Source organism: Cyprinus carpio, chromosome B10 (genome assembly GCF_018340385.1).
Source record: "Cyprinus carpio isolate SPL01 chromosome B10, ASM1834038v1, whole genome shotgun sequence".
NCBI classification, from domain to species: Eukaryota; Metazoa; Chordata; class Actinopteri; order Cypriniformes; family Cyprinidae; genus Cyprinus; species Cyprinus carpio.
In genome coordinates, this window is record NC_056606.1 from 20632723 (window position 1) to 20654902 (window position 22180).

A 22180-nucleotide genomic window follows, 5' to 3' on the forward strand; every position below is an offset into this window, starting at 1 on the left:
TTAATAATAATACATTGTTAATATATTTTAATCAACTTCATGATCAAAATATGGTTTGTTATTAAAGTAATCACTTTGTAATAATTAGTTATTAATTTGAATGATTTAATTGATAATCTAGTATTTAAATTTATTGACTTATTAAATAATTTAGCTTGATGATAATTATTCTAATTATTAATTTAATAAGTAGTATTAAATAGTAAATATAATAATATATAATAAATAATAATAAAATAATATTCAATTGGTACTAAATAAAGTAATTTAATAATAAAGTAATTTTTAAGCTGTCAGTTTCCAGCAACAGGGATTAAGTTAGTTTTTAAGATAAAGTGAATTATTAAAATTTATTAAGATAAAGTGAATAGTATTCAGGTAGTCATACTGTATGATATTAATATGTCAGGTCCCATGAGTCGGCCCCCTCCATGTCTATTAAAACTTTTTCTAGGCCACAGTTAAAATTATACTGTGCATGTACATGATGTACAGTATTACTCATCTCCTTAGGTGTTTAACAGGGAAAACATGCACTTTTAATGTTGGACCCTGTTTGTGTACCGTCTGTTGGCCCAAGTGTTGACCGTTGACCCTTATTGATGCATATCCTGTTCAGTCAGAAACCACTGCCCCATGCATCTTGTTATTTGTCTAATGTTACTGCCTTTTCATCTCTTCACATGTTTTCCATCTCTCTGTCTGTCATGGTGTGCTAATGCATTCCTCCCTGTCCCAACCCACTCAGCCCGGTTCACAGATCTGGTGAGCTGCGTGGGTCGTGCACCTGTCCCACAACCTCAGACGGAGCTGCCTTCCTCACGAACCTCAGGCCCCCTTCCCCAAACCTCCCCCCCGACCCCGTCCCCCTCTGTGTCTGCACAGAGTGAGTATTGAGGTCATTTGCAATTAAAAACTTGAACACTCTGTTGAGCTGCTTCATAGTAGAAATTGTAATTCTGCAATGATATTTTTTTTTTCATGTTTAATACTGTAAAGTTGCTTGCTTCATGCAACAGTATCTGTTGTATGAAGTAGTTGTCGACGGATAAGGATTTTTTGATTGCTGATGCATATACCGATATCTTAGAGAGCAGGGTGGCCGATATAAAACCAAAATAAATTATATCACTGTTTAATTCAAAGATTGTAAAAGCACATGCATAATTGCGGAAATTAAATTAAAATTTATTTTACATTATTTGGAACTCTGAATAGGAACTGACAGGCGCTGACATTCTTAGTGCTGTCAAAATAAAAGTCCTATGAACTGTAAAAATAACATTTAAATATGCTATAAATTTGATTATTTTAAATAATTTAAAAATGATTAAATAAGAAAACGGATAAAAAAATACATCTGTAAAATAAACTATTTAGTATAATTTTAACTGTGGCCTAGAAAAAGTTTTAATAGACATGGAGGGGGCCGACTCATGGGACCTGACATATTAATATCATACAGTATGACTACCTGAATACTATTCACTTTATCTTAATAAATTTTAATAATTCACTTTATCTTAAAAACTAACTTAATCCCTGTTGCTGGAAACTGACAGCTACTACCAATAGAAAAAGAAAAGCTACAATTCTTAGTATAAATTTACTTTCTTTGTTTAACAGTTCTTCTGTCTAATAATTAATTATTACAGCTGTTAAATAGAGACAGTATATTAAAGATGGAGAACGGGAGTTCCGTGCGCTCAGACAAAGACCCAAGACAAGTCACTCGTATAGTTTCTATCGAACGAAGCCCCGCCTTCTGAGCAAAAGAGCCAATCCCTAATTGGCAAAGTCAGCGCATCACTGCAGCTGCTGTTAGAAGTCCAGGTTGCTGTAGAAACAGTCAGTGTCCTGAGACATGCACTCAGGACTGCGCATGCGCACTGGCATAAAAATAAGATTTTTTAACTCTATTTGAGCAAAATAAACAACATTTATGAGACAGTTGTGAGATTTCATTGGTGATTTCAAATATGTCGTAAGCTTGGCGCGCAGTTTTGGAGAATTTGTTGTTTCCCCATTCAGAGAGATCTGTGCTGCACATGCGTACCCGAGAGGCATTTCTAAGATTGCCGCCGAGTGACATGACTTGCCTTAAAGTGACTTTGGCTCTGATGCTGACATTCTCAGTGCTGTCAAAATAAAAGTCCTGTACACTGTCAAAATAAAAGTCCACTCTGGACACATCTCCAAACAGAAAAACAGTTCGGCCCATGCCGATAATTAAAAATTTCAAATGTCCACCGATATATCAGCTGACCACTAGTATAAAGGGCTATATAAATAAACGTTTCTGGTAAAAACATATCCACATCGCTGTGATCAAATGCTGTTTTCTCTCCACTCTCATTTTTGTTGTTTATTTTGTTATTGAGAGGAGAGTGCGCAGCATATTCATATTAATCTAAACGTCATTCCCAGCAGTGTGTGTGGTGTCGGACAGTATACCGCTGCTCGGTTATATCAAACATCTTTTTACCACTAAGCGAGGAATGAAAAAGAACTACTTCATGAGTATATCAGGCCCTTAACAGTCTGCAGCTGAATTCCCATCAACCCTGTAACCAACATATGACATTCGGAAGTAGCAGGAGGCAGTTTCCCCTGATAAAAACACAGCATTTAAGCATCTGAAGTGACATTTACTGAGTCTGGTTTGTGACAGAACTGTGATGCACTTCCATATATATCCGCTTGAAGGAAGTGGGGCATTTATCAAAGCTGTAGCCATAGTCAGAGACTTTAGATCAGGCCTGCGGTGTCAGATTGACAAGGAGAAACTGAAGGACGTGTCAGAGCCACTAAGCTCCTCTAAAGTGGAGCAGGAAGCCATGAAGGGAGGGAGTGAGTAAATGAGGGTGAGAAAACGAGAAGTAAGCCGTATCTAAGGATCCAGGAATAGCTCAACTAGCTCCATGCGGTTAACAAGGAAAAGACAGAAGAAGACGAGGAGGAGGAAAGTGGTGGAAATGTTGATTAGATGAAGACGGAGTGTTTTTGTGGGTCTTTGCAAACTTCATCAGGAGAGACAGTTTAGTCAGAGTATTGAGGAGGAATGGATGAAGGTCTAGACTGAAGATCATGACTGAGAAACTAGGTAAGTCCACAGCAGATCTGGTGTGTGTTAAATCTCTCTCAGCCTCTCAGGTCTGGAGTCAGGAGGATGTGACCTTTCTGACCTCTGCCTGTGTTTCAGAGCGTTAACTCTTGGTTAAGGTTGACATCTGTCTGTTCATGTCCTGTACAACAAACAGGAGCAGTTAGCTTTGGCTCTATCAGTCTATAGTTTTAAAGAATCCATGAATGCACAATTTTCTTTCCTGTGCTGATGTATTTCCTGTTGAGACAGGAAGTTGGGGCGGAACATGCGCTACTGCTAAAAAGTTTGTTATGAGTAAGATTTTAAAGGAAATGAATCTTTATTCAGCAAGGATGCATTAAATGCATTGAACTTTCTATCTTTTAAAGAATCCTGAAAAAAAAGTATCATGACTTGCACAAAAATATTAAGCAGCACAATTATTTTCAGCATTGATAATATTAAGAAATGTTTCTTGAGCAGCAATAATTTCTGAAAGATCATGTGACACATGATGCTTTACATTTACAGGAATAAATTACATTATAAAATGCATTAAAATAGAAAACAGTTATTTTAAATTGTAATATTAGTTCACAATATTACATTTGTACTGTATTTTTGATCAAATAAATGCAGCATAGAAGATTTATTTTAAAAAGTTACTTACACCTAAGCTTAAAAAAGGCTGTATGTTTATTTTTTGGTCCATTTTAAGCATTTTGAATTTATTGGGTCTTTAATTCACATGTCTTTTAATTTAAAGATGAAAATATTCCATTATCTTAAGTAAAAAGTATTTAGATTTTTTTCGAGTGAAGAAAAAACTAAGGTGAGACTACTTAGCATAAACTGTATGCATAGATTCACGTGTCCTTGTTTTCTTCTACAGCACGCAAACAGGAAATTATCAAAATCACGGAGCAGCTGATAGAAGCCATCAATAATGGGGACTTTGATGCCTATGCGTATGTCACAGACACAATGTTATGTTACGCTTTATTACACACACAAACCACTTCTTTAACACATACTATATTGTATAAATATAAGAGCACTAAATTAGCACCATTAGTGTACACTGTCTTCTTCTACAGTCAGTTCTGCTCGCATGGTGGAGCAACAGTTTTATTGAGAGTAAGATGAAAGTAACTATCCATGTTTATAGCAGCTACCTGAATAATAATACATAATGGAATCATTGTAACAGGAAAATCTGTGACCCTGGATTGACATCCTTTGAACCCGAGGCTTTGGGGAACCTGGTTGAGGGAATGGACTTCCATAGATTCTACTTTGAGAACTGTAAGTGTGTTCAAGCAGAAAGACTAAATCATTTATGTGTCTCATAAATCACAGGAAATGGCAGTAGCACTATGCACATGATCTTTCTCCGTGTGTGTGCGTGTTTCTCCGCAGTGCTTTCTAAGAACAGCAAGCCCATCCACACCACCATCCTGAACCCTCACGTGCACCTGATCGGGGAAGATGCCGCCTGCATCGCCTACATACGCCTCACTCAGTTTGTGGATGGGCAGGGCCGGCCGCGCAGCAGCCAGTCGGAGGAGACTCGCGTGTGGCACCGTCGGGACTCTAAATGGCAGAACGTTCATTTCCACTGCTCCGGAGCACCGGCTGCCCCTCTCCAGTGAAGGTGTTGCTTTGGATTTGTTCATTTTTTGTACGCTTTTACTTTTAGTTTTCACACTGGTGCTTTTGGTGTGGCTTCGAATCTGTTTCTCAGTGGAGTTTGATTGTTTTGTTTGTTGTCAGAATGGATTCTGAACAGATCTAGACACCAGAATATAGAAAAACTTGAGGGTGGGCTCTTTTGACAGGCATTGTAAAAAAGAGTACTGATGCACATTTTCTTCAGAAAGTGTAAATCTGTATCAAGATTGTACATAGTTAAATACATAAATTAAAAAACAAATATAAAATATACATTATAATCATTAATATTTCATTAAGAGAAATTTGTTTCTTTTTTCTATTATTATTCAGCGAAGACACATTAGACGTACTAAATATTGTTACAATTCAGCTTTGCCATACAATAGAAAACATATTCTTTAAATTTGTAATAATATTTCATAATATTACTGTTTTTACTGTATATTTATCAAACAGATGCAACCTTGGTTAGCATAAGCAGGGTTATAATAGTTAACTAAAACAGAAAGCATAAAAAAAAACTGTTCCCTGAAATAAAATACACAATAACTGAAATAAAATAAAAATAAAAACATAAACTCATTTTATCTCCGCTTATTGTCAAGGCAACGTTTTTCATTTTCATTTAGTTGAACTTGATGTACTTAAATACGGAAGAGGATTAGGGCCAAGCAATAATAAAAAAATAAAACCATCTCGAGATTAAAGTCATTATATTGCGAGATTAAACTCGTTAAATTTCGAGAAAAAAAAAAGTCGAAATACAATCGAATTTAACGAGTTTTTTCTCGAAACAACAACGACTTGATTGTATTTCGACTTTTTTTCTCGAAATTTAACTAGTTTAGTCTCGCAATATAATGACTTTAATCTCGAGATGGTTTTATTTTTTTTATTATTGCTTGGCCCTAATCCTCTTCCGTACTAAAATAACTAAAACTGAAATGAAAATTATATAAAAATATGTAGACAAAAATAATGACAAAAACAAGACAATCACAAAATTTTAACTAAAATTTAAATAAAAACAGAAAATATAAAATAAAAATTTATTCAAAATATTAATAAAAACTAATACTGTTTCAGTTATATTAAAATAGCTCATAAGCACATAAGAAACTTAAAAAAAAAAAAAGAAGTCTTTCAAAAAACTTTTCATACAATTTCATACAAATTTCAAAAGTGTACAATTTCAACACTTTTTCAGACAATTTCATCGTTTTGTATTGTATTTTAATTTCATACAAAAAAAATCCTTGTTTAAGGTCATTTATATTAATTAAAGTTATTCAAATAAATTAAATTACATATTAATTATATACAAAAAATATATATTTTTATTTTTTTTAACATATATTTTATTTGAATTTTTTTTTGAACATTCAGCAAAAGCTGATTAAAAACAGCATTTCTGTGTTTTTGTATTTCAGAGCGGCCCTGCAACCGATACATTAGATGTGAGTGCCCTTCACGGAGGTGAAGGACAGGGAGGACTGACAGGACAGCAGCAGAGGTCCAGCGTCGGAGCGCTCCGAACCCTCCAGCCTTCCAACGCTGGACACAGCCGTCCTCCCCTGCATGCAAACCCACAGTTATCTCTCTACCTGCTGGGCTGCTCTAAACACAGCGTCCAGAACCACCCTCACCTCTGACTCCGCCCAGCACGCTCCCGACCGAAGCTCTTTATGCCAAGACTCAACACCGACGCGAGAGCAGCACTGCATATATTAATCACCGAGAGCCATCATAGACTAGAGTTCTAATAACCCGCACGATTGCCTTCTTATCCATGGTCCTTCGCGCTCGTCTTCACTGGCCTTATGCCCCCTGTGCCCAGGTACTCCCAAATACATTAGATCATGTTTTAATAAAAAATATCATTATTATTATTATTATTGTATTTATTGTTACTACTATTGATTATATATGATTATTACTTCCGTCAGGATTCTAAGTATTGCTGTTGTTCTTGAGATTGTATATTTGATGGTCAAATTACTGATGTTTTGTTTTAAAACACTTTTTTTTTTCTTTTTTTTTTTAAGCATGGATTTAAAGATTTTTTTTTTTTTTTTGGTGTTCAAGTAATCTGAAGTCTATTCGGCAGCGCTGTATATGTTCATGTTCACGGATTGCTGTTAAAAGTAAAAAAGCAGCAGCACACACGTGGTTTTAAGGTTCAAATCTCCATCAATATTCTCACTAATATGGTGGCGAGCAGATTTTCTGTCATCGTGAGCAGTGTGTGTATTATCAGGTCACTCACCAATCAGATCTCTTGGAGGCAGCTGACATCATCACATCATTGAGATTTGCCTCATATATATATATCTGCAGGTTGCCAAGTTGAATTTCCTTCAAAAAGAGCTGTTTGTCTTTAAATCAGAGCATAATCTCATGTATTGGCCCTTGATGACCAGCAGCTGATGTGTCCTTCTTACTGACAATCAATGCTGATCTGGTTTTATGTGAGTTTTGGTGGTCTGAGAGACTAGGAATGTCTGTTTAAGCTTGTCTTCTTTTTTTAAGGGATCTTGTAGGATGTTTCGAGAGAGTACAGCATGTTGTTTTTAAGGGCCTTTAATTTAAAGCTGCAGCTAATTTGCTGCTGTTCGCTGGCCAAGTGTGTTTGAGATTTAAATAGCCATTCTTCAGAAACCTGGGAAGTTTAAGGTGTCACAGGAACGTTGTGATTCACCTCGACTCAGGCACCTACAGCTATCATTCTTTGTTTTCTTTATGTTCTGTACGCGCAGGAACATTTTATATATAATTTACGTGGTGTAATTAAGGCGGTTTTGTTCTTTGTGTTTTTTTTTTTTAAGCGTGTGAGTGTGTGTGCGTGTGCGTGTACGTGTGTGTGGTTTTACAATACAATGGCACTGATATCCTGAATGTGAAAGCATCGTCACTATATTAAAGTGTTGAAAGCCATAACGCACAGAGCGAGAATTTCCAGCGGATTGTAAGGATGTTTTTATAAGGGTTGTCTTTCTGTCTAGCAGAACTTATGTGGATTGACTAGGGGGCTTCCTGACAACTGGTACTGTTCGTTTTTGACGTCCTGTCAAAAGATTTTTCTCCTACTGAATGTGGGCCGCTACCTGAAGTCACATGACCTTTGTTGAGGCTGCTCAGTGTGTTTTATGTTGATTTCAAAGCAAAAGTTCACCCAGAAATAAATCTTTGCTGAAAATGTACTCGCCCTCAGGCCATCCAAGATGTAGAACAGTTGAAGAAATTTAGCATCACATCACTTGTTCACCAGTGGATGCTCTGCAGTGAATGGGTGCCGTCAGAATGAGAGTCCAAACAGCTGATAAAAACATCACAATAATCCACAAGTAATCCACACCACTCCAGTTCATCAGTTAACAAATCCATCAAGACGTTTTTAACTCCTTCCCTTGTTTCCAGCAATCCATAATATTGTTTTCTCCAGAGAAAAAGTCATTTCGTCTGAATCAGGAGTGAAATATGCACAAATCAAGTACCATTTACAAGTGAAAACCATTCTAAACAATTATGTGGGTGGATTTTAATGTGAGAGGACAACAGAGGATAGACTCACTCACTGGAGGAAGTGTTATGCATTATGCACTTGTATTTTAGCCAGAAGCAATAGATTAAAGTTAAAAAATGTTTAAATTAAAATGTTAATTGATTGGAGTGGAGTGGTGTGGATTATTGTGATGTTTTTAATCAGCTGTTTGAACTCTCATGCTGACGGCACCCATTCACTGCAGAGCATCCATTGGTGAGCAAGTGATGTGATGCTACATTTCTCTGAATCTGTTCTTGGATGGCCTGAGGGAGAGACCATTTTTAACAAAATTAATTTTTCAGGTGAACTATTCCTTTAAATTTACTCTGAAATGTGACTTTCATGTTCACTTTAATGAGAGTTTCAAACTCTATGTAAATGGTGACAAATACAACATCCGCATGTCGATGAACCGGTGTTGTTATTTCTTTCTTATATGTGTGTTTAGTATTGCAGACAATAATTGAAAATAAAACTGCTCAACAAATAGATATCTTGTAAAACCTACCACTGCATAGTGTTAACTTATCTTATAAGTGGAAACTATTTGCATGAACTTCAACTTCACAGTAATACATTTTGGTGACTTTTTTTGTTTCATTCTGTTTATTTTATACTGAATGCTGGTGATTCGATCTATTTTCTGAGCTTTGTAAGTGCATATAACTATTTTTGTCTAAAAATGATGATAATGAAGATGACTATCATGGTAAAACAACTATTCTGATTGTATGGCATGCTTTTGTAAAGGCATTTGTTGTTGTTTGAGCAGTGTTGGTTGCACCCATAGAAAATGTGAAATAATGTGTTTATTAGCTTGGGTCAATCGCAGCGTTTGCCGCTGTCACACTAGGTCACGTTATGCATGTGTTTTTATTACGGAATGGATCTTGCTTTGGCTGCCAGACTATTAAAGGGACCTCGAATTATGTCTGTGTTCAATGTCATTTATTGTGCTTTGCTCAAAACCTGTCTAATCCTTTAGGGGGCGCTCTTAACCAGCGTTCTAGTTAGAAAAAATGCACAACCTTACAAGATCTCCAAGAATTCACTCATTTTTCTGCTTAAAAACGGAAACACGATCTTAATGCACTAACAAATTGTTAATGAAACCTAAATTTATAATCCAGGAGTGGCGAACATTGGTCCCGGAGAGCCGCAGGCCTCAGAGTTTTGCTTCAGCCCTAATCAAACACACCTGAACAAGCTAATCAAGGTCTGAACGGTTACTAGAAAGCTAAAGGCAGGTGAGTTTTAATTAGGGTTGGAGCTGAACTCTGCAGGGCTGTGGAGGGACCGGAGTTCGCCACCCCTGTATATACACCGAATAACTACCAAATGAGTGTTTAATCTGTTATCAACTGAGCTCTTCTCCAAACACAATGGCCTAAACAGTTGATTTAATATAATCAGGCCACTAATGGGAAGCTGGTGTGTGTCTGAGTGTGTTACACATATGTGAAAGAGTGAATCAGTGTTGTGTTTCTCTAGTGGTGACACATTGCTGCTCTTACAACATCAAGCCAATTGCTATTTGTAGTATTCACATTTTCTCCCAATGTCTTTTGTAATCTTTTGCTCAAGTCTAACGGCTTCACATTTCTCTGAAGATCAGCCTTCCAACTTTGCAGAAGTTGTTTTTTTGTTTATTTGTATATAATCTCAAATCCTGCAACGGGATGATGTGGATTTTATTCAGAAATTAGATCGTTATGAAATCTTTGTTCCTCCTGATTCTTCTCATTAATATTCATATCTGTTCTTCCAATGTGCTTTCCCTCTTTTTCTCTCTATGTGTGCTATAGGAAATGTATTAAGATGTTATCAGTATTATCAATAAAAAGACTTATGTCAAAACCCATATGGTGGTGGTTTTATATCTTCTGTATACTGAACTAAATGTTGTTCTGCTAATAAACATACAGTATGAGGCTTTATCTGAATGACCAGCTGTCTCTAAAAGCTGATAAGATATGAGCAAACAGCATGTGAATTTATTTCACAACTGTGTACTTTTGAGTGCTGACTGAGTCACTAAATACGGTTTGTGTTCAGCGGAAACTGTGGTGTAAATACCTAGTACAGACAGTTGTTTGCACAGGTTGTCCAATACTCTGGCCAGATGAATCAACAATGGCTGTTTACATGCTCATCATTAAGGAAAAGTTATGATTATACTTGTTAAAGCATGCAGTCTTGTGGATAATAAACACGTTTTTAATTGCATATGTTGTTATTAGTTTATAAACGTACGCAAACTTATATAAAAGCATATAAAAGACAAAATATAAGGACAAAACAGATCTTTCCAAGAGTTTAAAGGCCAAAAAACTTGATCCATAATTCTACCTGAAGTCTTCCAGAAACTGAAACATTCCATTTTAATATATCTATATTTGTATGTTTCTTTTAGGAACAAAACTGCAGTATAAGACTTGGTTTGCTAAGAACCAACTACTACTTTAATATATATGGCACTTTCCTAATAAAGATAATTATTTGCGTAATGTATTGATCTTTACACAAAAGCTCGCGCCGTGCGGCTGACGTCATGCGAGCTCGTGACGCGGAGCTGGTGCTCGCGCTGCCTAGAAACGAGCGACTCATTTATCTGATTACGAGACGCGTCCAGCTCCTGAATACCTCACTCTTTCCCTCTAATTTTTGTGTTTTATGACATTAAACTGCACTCTACAGGATCTCCTGCTCTGAGAGTAAGTATCTGAATCGCTTTTATCTATATTTTCAAAGCGCTTTTGATCTTAATGATTCTGTCAGTGAGGCGTTAGCGAGTCAGTTCTGCATCTGTCAGCAACCTTTCCGGTACTGAGGAGAAAACTCTCTAATTAGACACAATTAATGCTGTATTTATTGTTAAAGCGGTATAATGTGCTATTTTATTATCTCCCCCTGAGGCATGGGAAGTTTAAACGCACGTTTGATGGTTTAATAGAGAGTTTTGGTATTAGCTCGTGTTAGCTGAAGCTAGCCGGTGTGGTCCGTTACTCATGAGACCTTCACTGCTGGCAAGATTTTAAACTCTTATTTTAACTTATTCGTGACTCTTTTGCGCTTTGTTTATTTCTTTTTTACCTTTTAAAAATCTTATTCGTTAAGAAAAGCCTTTTCCTATGCACCCATAGTCATGAAAAGTTGACATCAGCGATTCATTACTATAAGAAACATTTATGTAATAATTATTTCTGATGATTTTCCACACACTGTTGGAAAGTTTAATGTCATAGATCATGCTCGACAAGGTTTTGGTATCCATTGAGTTACTGTACACATATTACAGGTTCAGCAACCCACAGTACACAGTACAAGTGTCTTGTTTATACAGTGTTTGAACTTATTATTGCAGAAATGTCATTTAGAGTGTTTCAGGGTTTGAAAATGTTCCACATACAGTACATATAATCAGTCTTTTTCATAAATTAAAGGACAGCACACACGTGCAACTGTCTCAGGCTTGGGAGGAATCCTTTGCGTGACTTCTGATCAAAACAGTCCTTTAGGGCAGGCACAAAAACATGCTATTCATTCCTAAATTTTTTCTCTGTTGCCACAATTTAATTCATCTTATTTATTGACATGCTTTGTCTGGTATGCACTTTCAGTTTCCTGGGACTTTAATTGAAAAGACCTTGAGCGGAGGATTAGGAGGACAAGCACCTTTTATTAAAGGAACACATCCAGGATCTGTTGGATTCAGTGCTGCGTGGAGCTTTAGTTCTCGTGTTTGGTTTGGAAAGGCGGTGGAGCTGGTTTAAAGACTGCGATGCATCGCTTAAGGACTTGCGCTGCACGGCTACGGCCGCTCACAGCTTCTCAGAACGCTCCAAGTTTCTCACAACAGAGGACAGCGGTGACGCCTGGGGCCCTAAGGACGTTTCAGCCCTTTAGGTGCTATGCGGCCCCTGTCGCTGCTGAGCCTTTTCTCAATGGGACGAGCTCCAACTACGTGGAAGAGATGTACTACGCATGGCTGGAGAACCCAAAGAGTGTGCACAAGGTAAGACGTCGGTTCTCAGCATAGAGGATTTTTGTGACGAAATCCTGGCTTCATTGCTGCTATACCAAAGCTATGATGCTTAAAATCCACGTGGAATCAAAATTACTTTCACAATACACATTCCTGTTCATGTTGTGAAAGATTAATCTGTGCATGTTACGCTACAGAAAAAAAAATGGTCTTCATAATCTTTCATCACAACTTAATAACTTACTCCACCTCTCAAAGGACTTTCCTATTTGGTCATCGGGTTCATTTTAAAAAGGTGAATTGGTAATTGTTTGCGTGTTGAAAGATCAGTTCACCCAAAATTAAAACTCTGTCATCATTTACTTACTTCTAAATTAATATAAACCTTTTATTTCTTTTATGGTGCACAAAAAGTGTTCAATTCAAGCACCCATATGAATTTTGCACAAGGTGTTTTCTAAAAATCTTGATGTCTGCCCTATATTGTTCTTGACAGGTTCATGTAAGAGTTACCTGTGTCTTGATATTTCTAAATGAAATGTCAACTTTTGAGTCAGATCTTTAGAAATGAATCATTTGATTCAGTTCACAAGGCATTTAGAATGATTCTTTTTTTTGAACTGAACTGTTTTGGTTGTTTAGTAAACTGCAAAGGAACTTTCTGTGCTCTCCAAGGTTATGCTTGAGGACATCCATGTTTCATAATGTGAATTTGTTTCCCCTCTCAGACAGTAAGCTTAGCTTTACAGAGCTGTTATGTAAGACTTTTCCATTTCACATGCCCTTGTGTGGTTTCCAGGATGCTTTCAAACTGGAACTAAACGTTTTCTGAGAAACTGTGATGAATGTATCATACTGAAACATGCTAAGTTAAGTGCAGTGGTCAAACTTGCTGTGTTAGCCGTTCATTTAGTTTTGTATCTTTTTTTATTTGTTTGAACAACACACTTAAGCATACCTTTAGATGAACAGCCAGTACTGTCTGTATTTTTTTTGAGTTAATTTATTTTTGTTACCTTTAGATGAACAGCCCTGCATTTTTAGCGATTAGTCGAATAATCGTTCATTTATGATATTAATATAAAAACTTGCGTATATACAAGGAAAGGTATAGTCCAAGTTGAAGTTTAAACACTTCTATATGACAGAAAATGCTAAAGCATGATATTAGCGCGTTCAAAATGAAAATGAAGCGCTTAAAACAGAATAGTGAAGCGTTTTAAAGTATACAGCGATTTACGGACACAAAAATCAGTGGCCGGAACGTTATAGGCTAATTATAACGTAAAAACAGCAATCAGACTGCCTGTGCATTTTAATAATTTATTATCAAAAATACAAAACTGTAACAGTTACATGTTAAAAAAAAAAACAGTTTTGAATAAAAAAATAAACTAAAATTCGTTCTTTAAAATACATTAAATAAACTTATTAGTAACTTAGGCCTAGTACAAAACAAGCCAAAAAACAAAAAACACTGTAGGAAAAACGCTGTTTGGTATAAAAATAGTAAAATACAGTGGAAAATTAATATAATTTTTATATTGTTCTAAAGGGAAAATTAACAAAAACGAACAATTTAATAAATGCACATGGCACATCGCACAACGCCAAAACTTAGAATAAAAAAGGCGGCAAACAAATCAACAGCCTAAGTATTTGATTAAAATTGTTTAGAACAACTATATTTAAGACAAAATGTGGAACAAATAATTTAAAGAACACTAATACAAATCAAAAATATCAGAGCAAAGCCGCAAACTGCCATTAAGACGACGGATGTGTCTTGACCTGAAACAACAAATTGCGAACATCAGACTAATTTTTCTTACAGAAGAAAAAAAACAACTTCTGCATTATATAAAAACGAATAAATAAAAATAATATTATTTTATTTATTTGTATAGCCTACCCGTTATAAAAATACCCGGGTTTTTTTTTTATATAGCCGAACAGATAGCAAACAGAAACACTACAAAAAGGAAATTAAGCATTCTTACCTAAGCTTTCAATTCGATTTTTTTTTTTTTTTATATTATGTGAGAGGAACACCAGCTTGTCCACATTGTTGGGAAAGAAGGGAGCTTCTCGACTTGTTCACAATGAAGCCGGCTTTTGAAAAGATGCGCCTGAAGTGTGCTTTGGTATACCGCGAAGCACGAGATCTCGTTGATCTCTCGTTGCTTTGATGTCATGTCATACATGAATAAATGGTAAATGCAACCACTTGGAGAAATTCAGACGTCAGCTTCTTATTCTCTATCACAATTGTGTATTTATTTAGTAACATATTTTATCTGTCATAAGTCTCGTCTCGAGAGTTTAGCTCCGCTAGCATGTCATCAAAATATAATAATGTTTTTGTTTGGGAGCTTTTATAAAAATAGAGTTATTATCATTCATTCTAAATGTGACGCATATAGGCTACTGTGGCTACAAATAAACAGAAACAGACTCGACTGAATAAGCAGGCTCATTTTCATAAGCGTTAAAAATAAAAAAAATAAAATAGAAATACATTTATTTCTGTGTGATTAATTTTGAGTCCTGATAATTGAATCATTAATGATCAATGTATCACTTATAGTAAAACATTGATTGCTTTGAATTTAAATATTTAACAAAGCATGCAAACAAAAGGCCGCGTGTTATCGTGTTCGTTTTGTGATCGCGCTAGTTCCAGTGACTTATTTCTCATTAGTTTTCTGATAACTTCTCTTTGTTGATGGGGTTGCATGACGTTGTTCCTGAGAGGCGTGTAAAGGGCGGGTTTTAGTCACGCGCAGCGGAGCGACTGGCCCCGACTGTGGAAACGCTGCGCTATTCTGGCTTCGTGCTACTGGCCCGAGGCTATTAGCCCCGCCCGGCCTGTTTTAAGCCCTGGCTCGCACTGGCCCGACAGTGGAAATGCGGCTACTGACTGCGCAGCCCCTGATTGTGTAATTTTTTCACGTGATTTTTTTTTTGCGACTAACCACCTAATGAAAATGTATTCGACCAAGCCCTCTTTAATATCGACTAACGTTTAGTCGACTATTTGGGGGCAGCCCTATATCTTTTTTTATTTGTTTGAACAACACACTTAAGCATACCTTTAGATGAACAGCCAGTACTTTTGTTTGTTTGTTTAAATTAGCTTTAACTATTTTGACTAAGAAGTATTTCACTTGTCATGAGCCACAGAAAAAGTACAAGTGAATCTTCTAATGGGCAGTGAAAGATAAAAGTACAAAATACAGACTATTGTGGGCATATAGAAGTGCATAACCCCTAAATAAATAACTACATTTTTGTGGAAACCTATGAAGGAATTGTGTAATACAGTTTCACTACAGTTGAGACTTCCCTCCTGTGCCCCGCTGCGAGAGATGATACGGCATCGGTTCTCTCAAATAAACTCTCTGAGCTCTTTAGCTCCTCAAAGCCTATTAGACATTTATCAGGTTAGTATGAGGTCCTGTGTGATGATGTGTCATTGAATCACAGTGACCCGATATGTAGGAAAGTAAGCCCTCATGAGCAGAACAAGGTCAGATGTGGTCTAGGGTTCAAATTGCTGTTCTTTTCTGTCCCTGCATGAACCTAAAGATTTGCAGATGATTGCAACAAAAGTCTTCGGTCATGCAACCGAACATCCAACTTATCCAGTGAAGTTTTGCTACTCGGAAAAGCAGTACTGATGTTTGACTCCTTCCCACACTTTACTCAGATGTGACCACAGTTCCCATCTGTATTGGAGACTTCAGAAGATGAAGTAGATGGTTTCGATTCATGTGTGATGATGCACGACATCAATACTGCTAGTCGGCATCTGTTTTATCTTAATAAACAAGAATAACTCATGTACGTCATTAGATGTATTTTAACAAATTAAAAGGAATCTTTTTTTTTTTTTTCAAATGTATTCTGTGCACAGCACTTGAAGTATTGTTATTATTCTCCTACTGTGATTTCTTTGCTCCTTTCTCAACAGTCTTGGGACATCTTCTTCCGTAACGCCAACGCAGGTGCTCCCCCTGGCTCTGCCTACCAAAGCCCACCTTCAGTGGGGGTGAGTCTCTCAGGACTGTCTCAGGCCCAGGCACTGGTTGGAGCTCAGCCTAATGTGGAAAAACTAGTGGAAGACCACCTTGCTGTGCAGTCCCTCATCCGTGCCTACCAGGTATCAAGGCGAAAATGTTAATTTCACCAAGGAGGTTGATGTTTTCCCATCATCTTATTGTATGAATGAATGGATGAATGAATTATGGATTTATATAGCGCTTTATTGTGTATTGCTGTACACCCAAAGCACTTTACAATCATGTGGGGAGTCTCTCCTCAACCACCACCAGTTGTACTAATAACAATTCATGTATTTGTAGTACCGTTCAAAAGTTTGGGTTTTGGGTTCAAAAGTTTTTTTGTTTTGTTTTGTTTTGTTTTTTTTAAAAAAATGAGAAATTTAATCCAGCTAGGATGCATTAAATTGATTGGTAGTGTCAAAGACATCTTAATGTTACAAAAGATTTATATTTTAAATAAATGCTTTTCTTTTAAACTTTCTATATATATATATATATATATATATATATGTTAAATATTAAACATCTATGGTTTTTTAAATAATTTTATTAAAGAGAAATATAAAATATATAAGATATAATGAATATTAGATTATATTTTGAAATATGATGTGAAACTTAAGAATTGTTTAATGATCCTGAAAATTCAGTTGCATCACATTAATAAATTACAGGGCTCCAGACTCATTCTTCCCACTGGTTGCTCTTTTGCGACTAACTTTCTCAGTCGGTCGCATGAGCACATTCATTTTTGGCGCTATAAGATGGGATTAATCAATGCATGCGGATGAACTTTTAGTGAACTCATAGTTTATAGTTATATGGAAACGAAAGTGGTTAACATTCAACCCGTTCTTTTTCATCAGTAGTATTATTTGTGATTTGATTTCATGAACGGGAGTTCTTCTTTTGCCAAGTTATAAGCCGGGCTTCGGATGCGTTTCCAATTTGTGATCTTGTTGTCACATGTTACGAGAAAATATAATTTTCTGTTTTGCTTACATACATCTACACACCTTTCATTTTTTTAAGACTAAAACAAAAACATTCATTCATTGTTATTCTTAATTAAAAAGCACAACAACAATAAAATAGTAAGATACAATGACAAACTAGCTTACAAAACGTTTATTAACAAAAATGAATAAGATGAGGGATGGCAAACACCACATGCTGTATTATATACCGACTAATAAATTACAGAAAGTTAAACAAAAACACTGAGGGATCAAACAACAAGCTTTTCAAAATAAAAAGTAAACATAAATTTGCTGATGGTGACAGTGCTTTTATTTTTTTTTCCCCACAAGAACACCAACATGTTCAGAAGCAGTCTTTTACTTTACTTTAGCATGAAAACCATCCATTGTTTCCTCAATATTCGGGTCATTTTTGATGTGCGCACCTTCGCTCTCATGCTGACGTGGCGAGTATAAACCAGGCTCTACACTCGAAGCACTGCGCAGTTCAAACGAGTAGCGCAGTTTCGTTATGCTTTCAGTTTTGTTTGCCGTTTAAAGTTTCTCATATGCAACAGAAACGGCAGCGCTTATGTGTTGAACAAGGCGGTGGTTGCGCCAGTGCGACTGCACACAAAATTTATTTGCACAGGCAGAAAAAATGGTCGCAGTCTGGAGCCCTGACTTATGTTTTAAAATATATTCAAATGGAAAACATATATTTTACATTTTAATAATATTTCACAATATTTAATGTTTTTTTTTTTTTTTCAAATAAATGCAGCCTAGGTGAGCAACAACCCCAGACTTTTGAACATTAGTGAACATTGAGGTTATTTCATTGTTTTGATGACTTCCGTCTGTAAAAGATTAAAGAACAAGTCAGCGTTCCTTTTTGCTGGTAGTGTACTGGCTAAATATAGTGCCCTTCCTTCCAAACTTTCCAAGTTTCAGTCATATATTGCTGGTATAATATTTGAATAAAGTGGATGAGGACCTCATATTATCCTCATTCCTCATACAAGAGGATATTTTCGACACATAATCATTATCTGCAAATCTCCACAGAATTTATTTAAATATATCCTTACCGCTGGCATATTTTTAAAATGTATTATCTTGGCTAATTTAATTAATTAAAATGCTAGGACCATTTGAATATAAAATTAAAGGGTTAGTTCACCCAAAAATGAAAATTAGGCTGTGTTTTACTCACCCTCAAAGCATCCTAGGTGTATGTGACCTTCTTCTTTCAGACGAATCCAATCGGAGTTATTTTAAAAATTGTCCTGGCCCCTCCAAGCCTTACAATGGGGGTGTTGGTTGTCAACAGTTTAGAAGATGTGAAATAGTGCACGCGCATACATAATATAATGTCCCTCACACGGCTCTGGTTGGTGAATAAAGGCCTCCTGCAGCGAATCCATGCATTTTTGTAAGATAAATATCCATATTTCAAACGTAATAGACACTTTTTTCTCACTTTGGCTGACTGTAGTACGAGGAAGCCGTCCAGGTGGATGACGTAAGACGTCGGCGTTGCATGATTAGTGATGAACGCTGAGACAAAACAAAACGCTGTTCACGAATTAGAAGTACAAAATGAGGATTTGTAAAGAAAAATGTCAGAGTATTTCGATATAAGCCAAGAGTTTTATTTTCCTTTGCTAAAATAAGGAAAATTTGTTACCTTTGCGCCTGCATTTCTCAGAGGCATGCGCACAACAAATATGTTTTACATCTGCCAGAACGTCTTCCGCATACCATAGTCAGCGGAAGTGAGAGAAAAGTGTTTATTACGTTTGAAATATGTATATTTATCTTACAAAAATGCATGGTTTCGCTACAGGAGGCCTTTATTCGCCCCCGGAGCCGTGTGAGGGGCGTTTTGTATAAATGTGTTTATTTTTTTTTAAATTTTTATATTTTGTTGACAACCAACACCCGCTTACCCCCATTGTGAGGCTTGGAGGGGCCAGGACAATTTTTAATGTAACTCTGATTGGATTAATCTGAAAGAAGAAAGTCACATACACCTAGGATGCTTTGAGGGTGAGTCAAACACAGGCTAATTTTCATTTTTGGGTGAACTAACCCTTTAATAAAGAGAGTTAATTTGTGATTGCACTCCTCTGATAGCTTGTAAGTGCTGTTGCCTTGTTCACAGGTCAGAGGTCATCATATAGCCAAACTCGACCCTTTGGGCATCAGTTGTGTAAATTTTGACAATGCCCCGCTTACTATCGGGTCCCATCAGTCCGGTGAGAACTGCTTGTGGTGTTCAGTGTGATTGGGAGCATGCTAATTCAGTGTTAACATTGCTCTGTGTCCTTCTGTCCTTGTTCTTCTGTCATCTCTCTGGTGGATTTCACACGATCTGTCCCAATCTTAACACCTTCACTGTCCATACTGTTCTTTGGCGTTACTTTCCTCTCTTCTCCTCTTTTTCTTTTTCTATCTATTCTGTACGTCTTTTTTCTGGAACTCCCTGCAGATTCGGGGGCACCATGTTGCACAGCTGGATCCTCTGGGAATTATGGATGCAGATCTTGATTCGTGCGTCCCGGGAGATATAATCACATCCTCTGATAAACTTGGTGAGGTTTTGATCAGGCGTTGGAGAATGATTTAATCTTTTTATGTGGCATGGCTTATTTTTGTGCTGTCCTACCTTACCTGGAGTATGCATGTAGTCCAGACCTGTTTGGATATTTGCAATGGGTAAAGTCAAACACACCCAGCAGTGAGTGTGGTTTGTTTGCAGGTTCAACATAATATAAACATTGCTTGGGAAATGGGTGATATTGGAGACGATGGCCTTGTTCCAAACCTAGCTGCCACTGATCAGTTGATTGCAGTATTGCAATAGGTAGCTCAGTACTCTAATAAGTCCCCTGTGCCACGCTTGGGAATGGTTCTTTTAGCCGTCCCTGGCTCATTTGGAAGAGGTGGGCACTAACTAACTAAGTTCCGGAGGGAGGAACTTTCGATTGCGTTAACATTTCTTAGCGGCAAAAGTGATAGATCTGTAAAGCAATATATTGTGTTTAGGCCCACCCCAAATGCTCTCATTGGTTGAGACGCGTGATGACGCTTATCCTAAACCAGTGCTGATCAACATCCCACCCCTCCTGTGACCCATGTTTTGTCTGTATGTGTAATTCAGAGCTAGTGAGCTACAGACTTTCAAAATAATAATAATAATAACATTAATAATTTAAAAACTATGTTAATATGTGATAAAATAATTGTCTGCGTTAATTTAATAATTTAAAAACTAATATTATATGTAAAATATATTTATATATATATATATATATATATATATATATATATATATATATATATATATATATATATATATTAGTGCTGGGCAACGATTACATTTTTTAATCGCGATTAAAAACAAAACAGCATTTATTTAAAATAAAAATCTTTTTAAAACATTAAAAATGTCAGATTTGATCAATTTAAAGCGTCCTTTCTGAAACATGATGCCAAAAAATGGTGCCAGATTAAGTTTTGGATCAGAGCCTATCAGTTTGTACATTATCATATCCAATCACCTGGCTTTGCCCATTGTAAATGATGTATCCTAATGTCTTTGTACCCATCACTCTTGTCCTCAGAAGTGACTGCTTGTCAGTGAAATATTTCTCTCATCTAGTGTCATGTTGTAGTTCCTCTTTCTCTCTGCAGATTGCCATTTTCATATCCTCTCACAGTCCTTTATTATTGCACTGGTATGCCTAGGCCTTTCTGAATGCTGTGAATAGCAGTTACTTTATTTCTCATTGTATTATCTGTTGTGCACATACCATTTGTAAAGGTTTATCTGCACATGCATTCAGTGTGGATGACTGAAAACCTTTAGCAAGAGACAAGCCACACCCACACAGTCAACATGCTCAATAACTTGGGAAATGTGAACCATCAAAATGCCCCATACAAACTCAAAATAGCTCAACAAATGTTTTGATTCCTGATCTTCAGGTTCCTTTTATCATGAACATCTGTAAAGGAGACATTGTTATTGATTTCATTATTATTCATTGCACACCCTGCAAAGAAACATTTATTACTCAGTATTTTTGTTTGGTTTTCACTAGTGGTTCAACGGATCACAAATCTCACGGTTGGGATCACATTATGGTTTTTGACCCATGGATTGGATCAGTTTTCAGATCAGCAAGAAAATAAAAATATTTCAGTTTAACTTGCTTTCCATTTACTACTTAAAGCAAAGTGCTTCTTTGATACCACAGCAGATACTACTAGATTAAGTAAAAAAGTTTAAACATGATTAAAGAGACAAGAGAACAGCCAGTAAAAATAAGAACAAATACACAAATTACAAGCATAGATAAATACAACAGAATATGTTACAAATAAAATAAGGTTGGTAGTATTCAAATACAGAAATGTAATAATTAGGGAAAAAAGCACTGCAGAGTGTTCACTGTATAAATTAAATATAGATTTTTATCACAGCTGTTTTCTTGTTTGATGATCATTAATGACAGCAGCAGTATTTATAGGCCACTGTCCCTTTAAGACCTGATGCACGGATCTGATATAATGAAACACATCACATCCAATTCATTCACTTGAGACATAACTGACTGCGTTTACCTGAATGATTGTCAAGATGGGTATTTTGTCATAATTTTATGTGTATGTGTTTGTTCAGAGCAGGAGTAGGCAACGTCGGTCCTGGAGTGCCAATGTCCTGCAGAGTTTAGCTCTAATCCTAATTAAACACTCCTGAACAAGCTAATCAAGGTCTTCAGGATTAATATGGCTACAGACAAGTGAGGTTTTATTTCAGGGTTGGAGCTAAATGATTCAGAAGAAGATTCAGTTCGGTGT

The 22180-nt window shown here is 36.4% G+C and overlaps 2 protein-coding genes across 47 annotated transcripts in view; both read left to right on the forward strand.

The window, feature by feature from the left end:
• Positions 1-7521, forward strand: part of LOC109058922 (calcium/calmodulin-dependent protein kinase type II subunit beta-like) — a 61831-nt gene extending 54310 nt beyond the window's left edge. For 33 of the 42 annotated variants that reach the window (XM_042733161.1, XM_042733196.1, XM_042733156.1 and 30 more), the window contains 4 exons: positions 3978-4053; positions 4296-4390; positions 4505-4739; positions 6190-7521. In XM_042733161.1, the coding sequence (XP_042589095.1) occupies positions 3978-4053; positions 4296-4390; positions 4505-4737 (404 nt within the window). In that variant the 3' untranslated portion in view covers positions 4738-4739; positions 6190-7521. Of the gene's footprint in view, positions 1-748; positions 3038-3977; positions 4054-4295; positions 4391-4504; positions 4740-6189 lie in introns of those variants that run through there. The other 9 variants (XM_042733162.1, XM_042733171.1, XM_042733185.1 and 6 more) reach the window with 1 other exon arrangement.
• Positions 7522-10861: 3340 nt separating this feature from the next.
• ogdhb (oxoglutarate dehydrogenase b) overlaps positions 10862-22180 on the forward strand; it is a 28590-nt gene continuing 17271 nt past the window's right edge. The window contains exons 1-4 of one of the 5 annotated variants that reach the window (XM_042733202.1): positions 10862-11017; positions 11924-12318; positions 16262-16450; positions 19806-19908. In XM_042733202.1, the coding sequence (XP_042589136.1) occupies positions 12085-12318; positions 16262-16450; positions 19806-19908 (526 nt within the window). In that variant the 5' untranslated portion in view covers positions 10862-11017; positions 11924-12084. Of the gene's footprint in view, positions 11018-11923; positions 12319-16261; positions 16451-19351; positions 19573-19805; positions 19909-22180 lie in introns of those variants that run through there. The other 4 variants (XM_042733199.1, XM_042733198.1, XM_042733201.1 and 1 more) reach the window with 4 other exon arrangements.